The 14,418-nt window shown below is 44.8% G+C and overlaps 1 protein-coding gene across 1 annotated transcript; it reads left to right on the forward strand.

Moving 5' to 3' along the window:
* The first annotated feature begins 8,007 nt into the window (after positions 1–8,007).
* On the forward strand, positions 8,008–9,540 carry PI3 (peptidase inhibitor 3). Its single transcript, XM_039248451.1, has 3 exons — positions 8,008–8,083; positions 8,893–9,150; positions 9,378–9,540. Exons 1-2 carry the CDS (start codon positions 8,008–8,010, stop codon positions 9,147–9,149), a joined length of 333 nt encoding a protein of 110 aa, XP_039104382.1. The 3' UTR covers position 9,150; positions 9,378–9,540.
* The last annotated feature ends 4,878 nt before the right edge of the window (positions 9,541–14,418 follow it).

Consider the following 14,418-nt stretch of genomic DNA (forward strand, 5'->3'; position numbering starts at 1 on the left):
GCGAACAGCAGACAGACTGTGGGGTGATGATTAGGCACCCTGTCAATGTCTCCTCCCCGTCAAACCTTCACCTGATGATTTCAGATGTGGGTGATCATCACCTCAATCAATGATTTCATCAAGGGTTGCAGAAACCCACCGACTCTTGATTCTGATTCTATTTAAGCTATAAATTCTGTTGGAAATGATGGACGCCTTTTCCTTGTGGAGGATTCCCATTTGGGAAAGAGTATATGTTTAAAAATCTTTTTTTTTAATTATGGAAAAATTCAAACAGTGTATCTAGATCTTCTTGTTTTTATACCATGCAGATTATTTTTCCCCAGAAAATTTCTATACATTTCTAGGTGGGTTTATTTGTAGGTGTTTTATAGATTTTGATAATGTTGAATAGGAATTTTCTTACTATTACATTTTCTAACTAGTTATCGGTAGTGTTTAAAAATAGAAATTACTCTGTTTATTGACCAGAGAATTATTTAACCTCTTGAAGCCTAAGCTCTGTGTTTGCAGTGCGGGGGGAAAATAGGACCCTAGGGGGTGCTCACAGGGGTAAATGAGATAATGTATATACAGTATTTGGTACGGAGCCTGAGATATAGGAAATGTTTAAAAATATGAACCATCGCAGGGTGCCTGAGTTGCTCAGTCGTCCGACTTCAGCTCAGGTCATGATCTCGTGGTTTATGGGTCTAAGCCCTAGATCGGACTCTGTGCTGACAGCTCAGAGCCCGGAGCCTAGAGATTCTGTGTCTCCTTCTCTCTCTGCCCCTCACTGGCTCCCCCTCTGTCTCTCTCTCTCTGAAAAATAAACATTAAAATTTAAAAAAATAAATAAAATGTACTTTAAAAATATGAATCATGGTCACCACTTACGGTATCTTTTTATTTGCCAGGCCTGGAGGTCAGGCACTGGTCCTGGCTTGGACTCTAAGCTGCCCTGGCGTCAAGGTTCTACCCCAGCCCAGCCCACCTTCTTCCCTGTGTCCCCTGGAGAACAGGGGAGGGGACATGGCTTGTGTCTTCCTGGAGGGGTAAAAGGAGCCATGAAGTTCTTTGCCTGCCCACCCCCACCCTTCGGCCTCTGCTTCCCTCCTCCACCCACAGCAGGAGGCCAACCTCCCAAAAGTCAAATTTTAAAAGGTCAGCTTCAGAGAAAGGCAAATACAGTACTTTGAGTCACTTACGTGTGAAATCTAGAAAAAACCCAAACAACCCCACCAAACCCGTGGAAAAGGAGATCAGACTTGCGGGTACCAGAGGAGGGCGTGCGGGGCAGGGGAACTGGAGGAAGGTCCAAAGAAGCAAACCTCCAGTTACAAGATATATAAGTCCCAGGGAGGTAATGGACAACATTACTTTTTTATTTTTTATTTTTATTATTATTATTTAAATTCACTTTTTATTGTAGTTACAGGAGAAGATGGATATTAACTAAACCTGTTATGGTGATCGTTTCACAATATATGTAAGTCAGACCATCATGCTGTGCACTTAAATTGACACCGTGATGTATGTCAATGACTTCTCAGTAACACTGGGTGGGGAATAGTCCACTTTATTCAGGTCAAATGTCTTCCTATTGATTTTTTTTTTTTTTAAAAGGAGTTAATTTTATTCTTAGTAGGGGCGTTGATGTATTCAGACCCCATAATGTCAGAGCTAGTCTGGCCCTTTGCATCCAAACCCTCAAATCCAATGAAAAACAAAACAAGAACTGAGGCTCAGAGAGGGACTGGAGGAGCTGGGGCTGGAAGGAAGTGGGTGAGCGGTGGTGGGGGGAGCGGCCTACAGATGTGGAGGAGGGATTTCCGGGTGTCCCAGGGCCAGTGTGGACACTTCGCTTTCCTCTGCTCCCCAGGTTAGTTTCAGCGCACGAGGTAAAACAGCCACCTCCCCCAGTCTTCACGGAGTGGTCTCTTACAGCAGAGAGGTGAACCGCGTAGTTCAGCCAGGCCTGAGCTCTGGGTTCTCATATCTCACGCCTTTGGGATTGTTCATGTTGCACCATTTTATATTCTCAACAGCAACGTACAATCATTCCAATTTCTCCACATCCTTGCCGACACTTGGCATTGACCATTGAGGAAAAATTTTTAGGGTGCCTGGGAAGCTCAGTCGGTGGAGCGCTGGACTCGAGTTTGGCTCAGGTCATGATCTCACCCTTCGGTTCGTGGGATCTAGCCCCATGTCGGGCTGTGTGCTGACAGCACAGAACCCACTTGGGATTCTCTCTCTCTCTCCCTCTCTCTGTCTCTCTCTCACTCGCTCTCTCTCTCTTTCAATAAATAAATAAACTTAAAAATTAAAAATAAAATTTATAGTCAGTCTATGGGTGTGCAGTAGTATCTTGTGATTTGGGTGCATTTTCCTAACGGCTAATGATGTTGAGTATCTTTTCACATGCTCATCAACTCTTTGTATATCTTCTCTAGAGAAAAATGTATTCTAGTCCTTTGACCATTTTATTTTATTTTATTTTATTTTTTCTTTTTTGAAAATACAATTTATTGTCAAGTTGGCTAACATACAGGTATACAGTGTGCTCTTGGTTTTGGAGTTAGATTCCGGTGATTCATTTCTCACATACAACACCCAGCACTCATCCCAACAAGTGCCCATCACCCATTTTCCCCTGTCCCCTCCCCCCAGCAACGCTCAGCGTGTTCTTTGTATTTAAGAGTCTCTTATGGTTCGCCTCCCTTCCTCTCTGTATTTTTTCCCCTTCCTTTCCCCCATGGTCTTCTGTGAAGTTTCTCAAATTCCACATATGAGTGAAAACATATGATATGTGTCTCTCTCTGACTGACGTATTTCCATCCACACTGCTGCAAATGGCAAGATTTCTTTCTAATTGCCAAGTAGTATTCCATTGTATACATAAACCACATTTTCTTTATGCATTTGTCAGTTGATGGACATTTAGGACTTTGACCATTTTAAAATTGAGTCATTTATCTTTTTATCGTTGGATACTAGGCCCTTATCAGATGCCCGATTTGCACATCTTTTCTCCCATTCTGCAAGTGGTCTTTTCATTATCCTGTGGTGGCCTTTGATGCACCAAAGTGTTTAACTCTTTTGAAGCTTATTGTTTTAAATATCCCTTGACTTGAAACTATTATATGTAAAGCAATCAGCAGCTTATTCTTTTATCTACCTTCCTTCCTTCACTTCCTCCTATTTGACGGAAGTTTCACTATTTCTATGTTTTCACAGCATGGCAGATTTACATACTGTCTGTTACCACTTTGTCTTCGTCTTATTTCCGCAGTTAAAGTGTCCAGTGTTCAGCACGGGGTCCTTTTGGTAATTCCTGCAAACGTTGGTCAGGTGTATCTCGTCCCTTAGAAACCGCTCAGGAAAGCTCTTGGAAACAATATTCCTTGAGTTCTTGCATGCTCAGAAATATATTCTTGTAGTCTCTTTACTTCACGGACAAATTAGCTGTGTAAAAAAATCTCAGTGCATAGTTTTTTCCTTGAGTGCCTTTAAGTTTTGCTCTGTTTCTTTACCGGCTGTCATTTAACCTGATTTTTTTTGGATTTTGGATTTTTTGAAGGGTGTTGGCTTCCAGAAGTCTTCTATCTCTATCTTTACAGTCTAAATACTTGACTTTCGTGCCTCTTGTGTTTACCAAGGTGTGAACGTTCCATCCGTAGACTCAAGCCTGCTTTTATTTCAGAAATATTGTCTTTAATTACAGTTTTAAATAATTCTTTTATTGTGGTGTTTTGTTTTTCTTCTTTGTGGGGCTTGATTTATATGTCTGTTGGGTCTCTATTGATTTGTTTTTCAATACTTAAGGCTTTCTCTGGAATCATTTTAAAGCTAGTTTTAATTTTTATTTTGTGTTCTTTGCTTTCCTTATTTTCCTTCCTTTTTTCCTTCCTTAGTCTTTATTTCTGCATTGTTTTGGACCTTGTCTTCAATTTCTCTTTTGAGCTCTGTCAGATGTCACTTCACACCTTCCTGTTACCTTGCTATTGCTTCTTTGAATTTCTGTATCTCTGCTTTATGTGGTTCTTCATACTTTCAATTTGCTTCAGTAATTTTCAATGTTCATTTTAGAATTACCATTTTGTTCAGCTTTGTGGTGGCATTTTACTTAGGATTTTTAAAATTCCATTTTAATATATATATTTTTGAAGCTTTATTTCTTTATTTTCAGAGGAGAGAAAGCATGCATCGACGGGGGGGGAGGGGCAGAGAGAGAGAGAGAGAGAGAAAATCCCAAGTAGGCTCTGTGCTGTCATTACAGAGCCCAATGTGGGACTTGAGCCCACGTTCTGTGAGATCATGATCTGAGCCAAAATCAAGAGTCAGGTACTTAACAGACTGAGCCACCCAGGCACCCCCAAAACCCATTTTAAATGTTTTTAAGGTTTGTAACTCACTTCTGCTTTCAAAATTAGTATTTTTGTATGGTTTATGTGATTTCCAAAATTCTTTCTTATTTTAAAATCAGTAGATTTTCACAGGCTAGCTATTGAAAGGAGTATCTTACCTAAGTAGGAGTTGGGGGGATGGTGGGGGAGGAGATTGGGGGTTAGGCAGGGGAGTTAGAAAGGGTTTGTTAGTTTCTTAGCTCAAGGGCTCCCTCCTCCGTTGCTACAATACTGGGCAGTTCCTTAAATACCTGGGCCTTTCCTGAGTCTTGCGTACAGGTCTAAACAGGAAGTCTCCTACCATGGGCCATGGCCAAAGGGATACTGCTCCCGTGTTTCAAGATGATGATCTCTCTCCTCAATATATCTCCTCCTCTCCTGGATGCATTTTCTTATTTCTTTTCTCTCGACACCTCCCAGCACTGTACCCTACCTTTCTTGTTTCAAACCTCCTCACCTCAACTTCCCACTCAAGGTGGGCACTCTTCCTTCTAGGAGGTAAATATTGGCTGATGTTTGGAAATGTAAGTAGGGGATGGACCAGGAGCATGAACAGAGGCAGGAGAAAAAAGAGTGGATGGTGGCATGCACTGTGCAGTGTCTTCATCGACGTGCATTTCAGCTTCTCCCAGCATATCTTCCTGCAGCAGTTGGAAAATCCAGTGACTATCTGTGCCAGACTCTTCCGCATCCAGGACCACAGATGTGACTCAGGTTCTTACAATCAAACGCACTCACGCAATGGCTGGATTCTTCTTCTGCTTGAACTACCTGGAGAGCTTTCTTTCCACTACATCTGAATCATACCTGACACACACTATTATATTTTTACCTTATAACACTTATATTTTAAGCACCCCGTTTAACACTGGCACTAATGGTTACATGTGTATAATTTCTTGTATGAATCCTTTTTTCCTTTTTTAAAAAAGTTTTATTTAATTTTGAGAGAGAGACAGAGCAGGAGTTGGGGAGGGGCAGAGAAAGAGGGAGACACAGAATCTGAAGCAGGCTCCAGGCTCTGAGCTGTCAGCACAGAGCCCGATGTGGGGCTGGAACCCATGGTCATGAGCTGAGCCAAAGTCGGTCACTTAACTGGCTGAGACACCCAGGCGCCCCTTGAATTCCTTTTTCTAATAATCGATGATAATTTTCTTTGATATTTTAGATCACAACAGTGACACTTTGTTGTGACAAGTGAAAACATTAGAAACTAGTATGTGTAATGGAAAACCTACTTGGGGTATCTGGGTCGCTCAGTCGGTTGAGCATCCGACTTCGGCTCAGGTCCTGATCTCACGGTTCGTGGGTTCCAGCCCCACGTCGGGCTCTGTGCTGACAGATAGCTCAGAGCCTAGAGCCCGTTTCAGATTCTGTTTCTCCCTCTCTCTCAGACTCCCCCCAGCTCACGCTGTCTCTCTCTCTCTCTCTCAGAAAGAAATGAAACATTAAAAAATTTTTTTAAAAAAGCAAAACTTACTTATCTTGCTTTTTCCCCATTCCCATCAGGGTGATGTAAGCTGTGTTAATATGGTAGCGTATATTCCTTCATAACTTTCTCCTCCTTCATACATAGCAGTTTTATGTGTTTCTCTCGAAGTATCATCAAATACATATGTTACCCTCTAACTTGTTGTTTTCTGTTGGTAAGATTTCGGGAACATTGTTAGGATTCAGTAAACAGAGATCTAGTGATAGTTGTTCTTTTTCTATTTATAAGTAGAATAAGATGACATCCGACATGATGAGTATTTTGGTGAAGCAATACTTTTTTTTACCTTTTTTTCTCCTCCTATCCTACCTTCCTAACCTCTATCCCCTCATCAACTGTTCAGTGAACCTCTAGTAATAGAACGTGCAGCCTTCTTAAAATAATCATAGCGAGATTTGCTTAAGATAACTATATTAAGAACACGCTCTCACTGTGTGCAAAAGAGCCAAACAATAGGAGGTAATGGCCAGATAAGGCAAGGAAAAGATGGTGCCCTGAGCTGTTCTGAGCAGGTCTTAGAATGACATTGAAGTTTTCACTTGCACCCCATGCCACAAAGGACCTTTCTCCATAATTTATAAAGAGTGCATAAAAATGGAGAAGAAGAAGGAATCTGTAGAAAAGTGAGCAAAGGAAAAGAAGCTTTCGGAAACAGACATGTCAGGGACTTCTAAAATATGCAAAACTGGAAATGTGAGAAATGCTAACTAAAACCATCAGTAAAGTATCATTTCTCACCTACCTGACTGTGAAACATCCCCACATTAGACACCCTATGTGTGCCTGGATGTGCAGAGGACGTGTCATCCACTGCCGGTGCGGGTACAAAATGGTGCAACCCCTGCTGCGTGAAATAAGACAAGATTATAAAAATTTCAAAAGCACTTTAAAAATGGTAACTATATGAGTTGATGGATGTGTTCATGAGCTTGGTCGTGGTAATCTCTTTCTAATGTGCACATACATGATAACATCATATTGTACACGCTTTGTAAATATAAAATACATTTGTCAATTGTACTGCAGTATGCCAGGAAAACATTTCAAATGCATTTAGTCTTTGTACTAGCAAATCTGTTTCTGGGAATCAAACTTGCACGTTAGTGCGAAAAGCCACATGGGATATATTTTGTAACAGTAAAAGACTGGAACCCAATTGAGTGACAGTGTGTGTTTACGGAAAGTGAAAGTAGTTCATCAATGATTTACCCCACAGCTTTGGAAACACACACACACGCACCCTATGACCCTCCCACCCCGACACACGCACCCCTCCACTCCCACGTACACCCCAAGGTAAATCACCAATCAACTCAGTCCTAGTACATCAGCAAGACCAAAAACGTAAGCCAACCTGAATACTTTTCACCCATCCAAAATGTCTCTTCCCTCACTTCCAGAGTTAACCACTCTCCTAAAATTTGTGTTTACAGCCTCCTCATTTTCATCTACCCCCGAGCGAATGAGTTTTACCACATATATAAGTATGCCTAGACTATTCGTTTTCCTTCGTTTTGAGCCTTAGATACTAGCATGTAGTTTAAAATATTTTCTTTTGAGACTTGAATTTTCCACTCAGCATTATTTTAATTAGAGTCGTTCTGTGAGATCTAGAATCCCGCCTTCCCTGTTGCTTTCGTGGTGCATCTCAGAGACTACCTGTGACATCGCAAGGTGCGGTGATTTGTCATTAGACTTCCAAGGCAAATTTCCCTTCAACAGTTTTTCTCAGGGCCAGGAGGGCATAAAATAAAAGCCCAGCCTGATGCTAAGAGGGGTGTACAGTTAGGGTGGGCCTGGGAGGGGCTGAGGAACAGGGAGGAATGGGGGAACTCCTCAGAACTCAGGACCCACCAGCCAGCCCTGCTTCTCTGTGAGAAAGTGGGATGGCTCCCAGGCTATCAGAGGTGATGTAACCTGGTAGCTGCCATTTCTCTTCAGTGAACAATCCTTGGGGGAAGTCCCAGGGCCCATTCCGGGATAGGCGTGGATACTTCCTGGTAGAAATAAGAAAATGCAGGTCTTGTGCCATAGAAAAGCACAGACCCGCCCCCTGGCTCCCGGCCACGTTGGGCACCATAAAACGGGTTGGCTTCGGCTCTTGGCCACACACACCTTCCTGACAACATGAGGCCCAGCAGCTTCTTGGTCTTGGCGGCATTCCTTATCCTTGGGATTCTGGCGGCACAGGCGGCTGCCACAGGTGAGTAGACTGTGGCCTGGGTGAGGCCGGGTTGGGCCCTGACAGGGAGCACTCTGGGGCAGTAGGCTGGGCTGGATCACACGCTTTGGTCTGTGGCGGCTTCTGCTGTATCCAGAGCGAGCAGGAAGTTGTTCAGTAGAATCACGTGCATTCTGCGCTAAGACTGAGTTATCAGGGCCATTGCCAGAAGAAGGGTTGCTACATGGCCTTGGCCTCAGGGGTTGATAGCTGGGCAGAATGTGTAATGAAGTGGGGAGCCCCAGGAATCTGGGCCTGGGTGTGGGGTTTGCCTGTCTGCCCCCAGAACGCACCTGAGGAATCAGCCTCTAAAAGGAGGTTATACACCAAGACCTCAGAAATCCTGTAGTTTGAAGACTCCCCACTTTACCAAGGAGAACACTGATTGTCCAGATAATCTCCAGAGTCAGGAAGGAGCTCAGGGCTCCTGATGTGTGTCTCAGGGCTCTTTCCCCCTCCTCCAAGTTGCCTCAGAGATGACAATGTGTCCTTCTCACCTCTGGGAGTCACTCCAGTCTGGCCTCTCCTCTTCAGAGGACTTGTCACAGAGGGCAGGAGGTGGGTGGGAGACATGGATACCTAAGGGAACCATGGTCCTGTAGACCCTCTCCCCAAGGCCTAGAGCACAGCCTTCCTAGAGCACTGACCCCAGCTAGCTGAGATGACCCTGCCCCGTCTCTGGCCATGGTTTGGGAAACACAGCACTGAGCAGGGTCTAGACGTAGAGGAAAGACTAGATAGTGAGGCAGGCATGGTGGGTCTATTTGTGGCTATGTTTCTTCTTTCAAAAGTTTTTCCTAAAGGGCAAGGCACTGACAGAGTTCGTGTTCTGGTCAAAGGACAAGATCCGGTTAGAGGTCAAGATACAGTCAAAACCAAAGATCTGCCCAAAGGTCTAGGGTCCACTAAGCCTGGCTCCTGCCCCAACATTCTGATACGGTGCGCCATGATGAACCCCCCTGACCGCTGTCTGCGAGACACCGAGTGCCCAGGGGCCAAGAAGTGCTGTGTGGGCCCTTGTGGGAAGGCCTGCTTGGATCCCCGATGAGGTGAGAGCCGGGTGGAGCCAGAGGAGTTGCTGAGGGCACAGAGAAGACTGACCAATGGGGAATGACCCTGGGTGGGTGAGAGAGAGGTGACAGAGAGACTAGAGGGTCTTAGAGCCTGTACCTGAGGTCCTGGGAGGGCTGGCACATGGACGTGATCCTCCCCTCCGCTGCCTCTGAGTGCTCTGACCTGCTAAATCACTTCTCGGGTCCTCTTCTCTCCCGGCCAGGTGGGGCCTGTCCTTGATGCACCTGTGAAGTCCCCATGGCTGCTGGCCCCGGCCCCGTCACACCACCCCCTCCCGCCCGCACCTTCTCCCTCGCACTCAGGATGCCCAAGCCCGGACGTGGCTGCTTCTCTCGTTGACTTTGCAATAAAAGACCACTTTCTGCTCCGTTTGCTTCTCACTCGCATGATTTCTGTGCTCCTGGAAGCCCCGGGTAATGGGGGAGGGGCTGGGTGTCGCTCCCCTCAGCGGGATGTGAAGAAGAGCAGGGGTGGAAACAAGAGGCCCATTCCTAGGGCTTGATATTAGAACTCCACTAATTGACCCCAGAACTGGAGTCTGCATTTCCTTGGGGAGTGTTGCCTTTCGCCTAAGACCAGAGAGTAAAAAACAAAAGGTTGCACAGACAGCAGGCAGTTTCTTTCCAATCCACCCCGCATCCTGACCCAGCTACTGCCAGTGTGACCGACCAGCTCTGGTGGCGGAACCTATAGCTCCCTCCCTCCTTTCCTTTCTTGTTCCCCAGGGATCTAGATCTCTCAAGAGACCATAGAGAGACACTGGACATCCCCGCTTGCTCGTGAAGCATTTCCCCTGCCGTGCCTGAGATGCCGCCGTTAACACGTAATTCCTGTGGGTTAAGCCATCCCCTCCCCCAGCTTTCTATTTTAAGATGTGAATGAGGAGACAAGATACACTAAGTCCTTGATCCTTTAGTGTGTAAAGGTAACTGGTAAATGGTTGCTGGGAGCTGCACTGGCCTCTCTGGATGACAGTCACAGCAAGGATATGGCAGCGTTTGCACAGCCTCTGCCATGAGAAATGAAAACTGGGATCTCCTTTTGCTACCACTGGCTCATATTGGAAATGAGGCTGCTGGCATTGACCAGGCCTCACAATATTCCAGATCAGACTGATATTCCCCACATAGATTGCTCATAAGGAAAAGCATATTCCTGCCTTTTTCCAAGAGACTTCAGATGAAAGCACTGTGGATGATTGTCAAAAGGCTCTTCTTTTGGGCTTTGCAGATCCAAGACTTACATAATAAAGGGGGCTTGAGTCTGGCCCTGAGACAAAGGGCCTAATTTAGAGTTAAGGACAAATATCCACCCCCACCCATTTGTTTCTGCTTGGGACATTTTCTGGCCTTGTATATGCTGATTGCTCCCTGTGAAGGAACCTATTGAGGAACTTCTTCTGGGATTATGAGTGCAAAGGTGTTCCCTGAAAGACCTGTTTTTCTTTATACTTCCACCTTAAACAAACAAGCTATTGACCCCTGCCCACAAAGAAGTAACTTCACCCTTTTAATGCTAAAAACTTTGTCTAGCATGGTAAAGACCCCTTCCTTCCCCATAGGATAAGCATCTAAATCCCCTACCTCAATCACTATTGTAATGTTATGCATGAGTCTTCTACAAATATATGTTCTGGGAAATTCTTACATATCAAAGAAGTTTGTTATCAGAAATCATTGTCTAAGGCAAATGCCACTTCTGTGCCGTCCCCCAAACACTTAAAGGATAAAATAAAGTTGAGCCCCAGTCAGAGCAGAGATACCTCCCTGGTGATCAGAAAGAATCTCAGGGCTCTCTCACTCTCTCTAGCCAACACCGTCCATCCTTCAGGGACCCCTGGACCTGCCAAAGCCAGCCTCCAATAAATAGTGACCTCTGGAGACATGGGGTGTGCAGGGGGAGACTCGAGTAGTGAAGGTCGTGGATGGTGTGTGTTAGGCAAACTTGAATGACCCCATGGCTCTGCTGTTGACCCACCTGCTCCACTGCCCTTGAACAAGGAAGCTCTCACAGAAAGAGGAGCATTTAGGATGGAGTTGAAAGTGCACAGGCTTAGGGATCAGAGGACCTGTGTTCTAGTCCCGACCCAGCCTCCCCACTTGCTGGATGACCTCTGAGTAATGTCTTTCCCTCTCTGAGCTTCAGTTGTCTATTCAATTTGAGGGAGTTGGATGTAACTATTCGGGAAGTACAGGTTAGCCCTGACATTCTGGGCCCCAGACAACTCTCCTTTCTGTGTTGAGTTCCAGCTGTGAGTGGAAGTGGAGGGCAGAGACTCGGGGTGAGAGACCAGGGAATGCGGCGTCCCTTGCCTCTTCCAGAAGCATGCAAGCCACGGCTCCCTCTCCTTCTCTGGGGGGCTGGCTGCACTGCACCGGAGCCGTGATACCAGGACATCTTGGACAGCAGGCAAGAGCCGGTCCCAAACTTCTGGCCAGACAAGTGCAAAATATATCACTGGCACAAAGATGACTTTATTTTTGTATTAAATATTTTTAAATGGCTTTTTACATTTATTTAATAATTTTTTAAATGTTTATTTTTGAGAGAGAGAGAGACAGAGCACAAGCAGGGGAGAGGCAGAGAGAGAGGAAGACCCAGAAGCCGAAGCAGGCTCCAGGCTTTGAGCGGTCAGCACAGAGCCTGACGCAAGGCTCGAACCCACAAACTGTGAGATCATGACCTGAGCCAAAGTCAGACGCTTTAACCGACTGAGCCACCCAACAGGTGCCCCTGTTTTATTTATTTATTTTGATAGAGAAAGAGAGAGAGAGAGAGCATGAGCAGGGTAGGGGCAGAGAGAGAGGGGGACAGAGAATCCCAAGCAGCCCCTGTGCTGACACCGCAGAACTCAACGCAGGGCTCGAACCCATGAACTGTGAAATTGAAGAGCCTAAATAACGCCATTTTAAAATTAAGACCGCCATTAAAAGCAACCTCGGGCTACACATAGCAGCAGTCTCAGGAAAAAACCCAGATTGTTCAAGGCCGAAACCACTCTCCAATTAGCCAATGAGAGGAGGTTAAAAACATTCCTGCGGGCTGACACAAGGGCTGCTCCCCCATGCTTAACTCACCTCATAATGGGTCATTTTCAAAGGAGTCTCAAAAGGCCATAATTGGGCTCCGCCAAAAGTAACAGACACCTCACAGGTACTAAATGGTCAAAGCTGTTGCCAGGGGTGCTACACAAATATGATTGGTGTACAACACGTGTACTGTAACACCCCCATCCCTTACCCCTTAAAAACCCTGCTCGCTATTGTTTGGGGCTCCCCCCTGCTGCTGCTGCTGTGTCAGTAGGCGGGTGAGACCCTGCTTGAGCTTGTAATAAAGACCCTTTGTTCTTGCATCGGTGTTGGCTTCTTGGAGGTCACTGGTACTCGTGATTCAGGCACAACAAAATCATGACCTGAGCCGAAACCAAGAGTCAGATTATTTCTCTGTTCCAGATCCTATACTGTGTTTTATGTACTGTTTTATTTGTGTCTCAGAAGAACTTTCTCAAATGGGTAGTATCACACGTCTTTAATTTTGTTGAAAGACTGATGCCATGAGAGGTTCGGTAACCCCCCAAAGTCACATAGTAAATGATAAATCTTATTTGTGATATAAACAAGCAATAATCAGAATAAAAAATTTAAAATCTCACTTACAATAGCAACAAAATCATACCATTCCTTTATTTATTTATTTATTTTTATTTTAAATTTTATAATGCTTATTTCTTTTGGGGAGAGAGAGAGGAAGAGACAGAGTGCGAGTGAGGGAGAGGCACAGAGAGAGAGCGAGAGCGAGAGCGAGAGAGAGAGAGAGAGAGAGATGGAGACAGAATCTGAAGCTGGCTCCAGGCTCTGAGCTGTCAGCACAGAGCCCAATGTGGGTCTTGAACCCACAAACTGTGAGATCATGACCTGAGCCGAAGTCAGACACTCAACCAACTGAGCCACCCAGGCACCCCCGTATCATTCCTTTATTTTTTTAAATTTATTTATTTATTTATTTATTTTTTTTACAAATAGTTTATTGTCAAATTAGTTTCCACATAACACCCAGTGCTCATCCCCACGAGTGCCCTCCTCTATATCCATTCCCCCCTCCCCCCCACATCCATCAGTCCTCAGTTTTTGTCAGCATTCAAGAGTCTCTCATGGTTTGCCTCTCTCCCTTTCCCCCACCATTTCCCCCCTTCTTCTCCCCCTTGGTCCTCAGTTAAGTTCCTCCTAATCCTCCTATACGTGCAAACATATGATATTTGTCCTTCTCTGCCTGACTTATTTCACTCAGCAGAACACCCTCAAGGACCATCCATGTTGCTACGCATGGCCAGATTTCATTCTTTCTCATTGCCATGGAGTATTCCATGGTATAGATAAACCACATCTTCTTGACCCATTCGTCCGTTGATGGACACTTAGGCTCTTTCCATGTTTTGGCTATAGTTGAGAGTGCTGCTATGAACATTGGGGTACATGTGCTCCTATGCCTCAGCATTTCTATATCCCTTGGGTAAATTCATAGCAGTGCTATTGCTGGGTCATAGGGGAGTTCTATTGTTAATTTTTTGAGGAACCTCCACACTGTTTTCCAGAGGGGCTGTACCAGTTTACATTCCCACCAACAGTGTAAGAGGGTGCCCGTTTCTCCACATCCTTGCCAGCATCTCATGTTCTCTGATTTGCTCATTCCTTCAAATAAATGTAACAAGAGGCAGGAAGAACTTAAAAAAAGAAGCCTATATAAGCGATCATGAGGCACATACAAAAGGGCTGAATACATACTCACTGATCTCCTGAATGGGAAGATGCCACGTGGTGAAGATATCAATATTTGCCTCTTCAATTGACTTTTTTTCCCAGCTTTATTGTGATAAAACTGACACACGGTGTGATTGAAAGGGTACATGCGATTATTTGATTCATGTATATATTGAAAAATGTTTACCATGATGAGGGTAGTTAACAAATCCTTCACCTCACATACTCACTACTTTGTTATTTTTATGATGAAAACATTAACACTCCTCTCTCTGAGCGACTTTCAAGGATATAACACTACATTATTAACTGCATTCACCAGGCTACACGTTAAATCCCAGAATGTGTTGGTCTTTTTTTTTTTTAATTTTTTAATAGTTTTTATTTATTTTTGAGACAGAGACAGAACATGAGCAAGGGAGGGGCAGAGAGAGAGGGAGACACAGAATCCGAAACAGGCTCCAGGCTATGAGCTGCCAGCACAGA

This window comes from Hyaena hyaena, unplaced genomic scaffold, assembly GCF_003009895.1.
Source record: "Hyaena hyaena isolate Hyena2069 unplaced genomic scaffold, ASM300989v1 scaffold_312, whole genome shotgun sequence".
Classification (NCBI taxonomy): domain Eukaryota; kingdom Metazoa; phylum Chordata; class Mammalia; order Carnivora; family Hyaenidae; genus Hyaena; species Hyaena hyaena.

Coding starts and splice junctions, on each gene's coding strand:
- PI3 (XM_039248451.1), top strand. CDS start 8,008: ATGAGGCCCAGCAGCTTCTTGGTCTTGGCGGCATTCCTTATCCTTGGG. Junction 8,084..8,892: donor GGCACAGGCGGCTGCCACAG/GTGAGTAGACTG, acceptor TTCTTTCAAAAG/TTTTTCCTAAAGGGCAAGGC.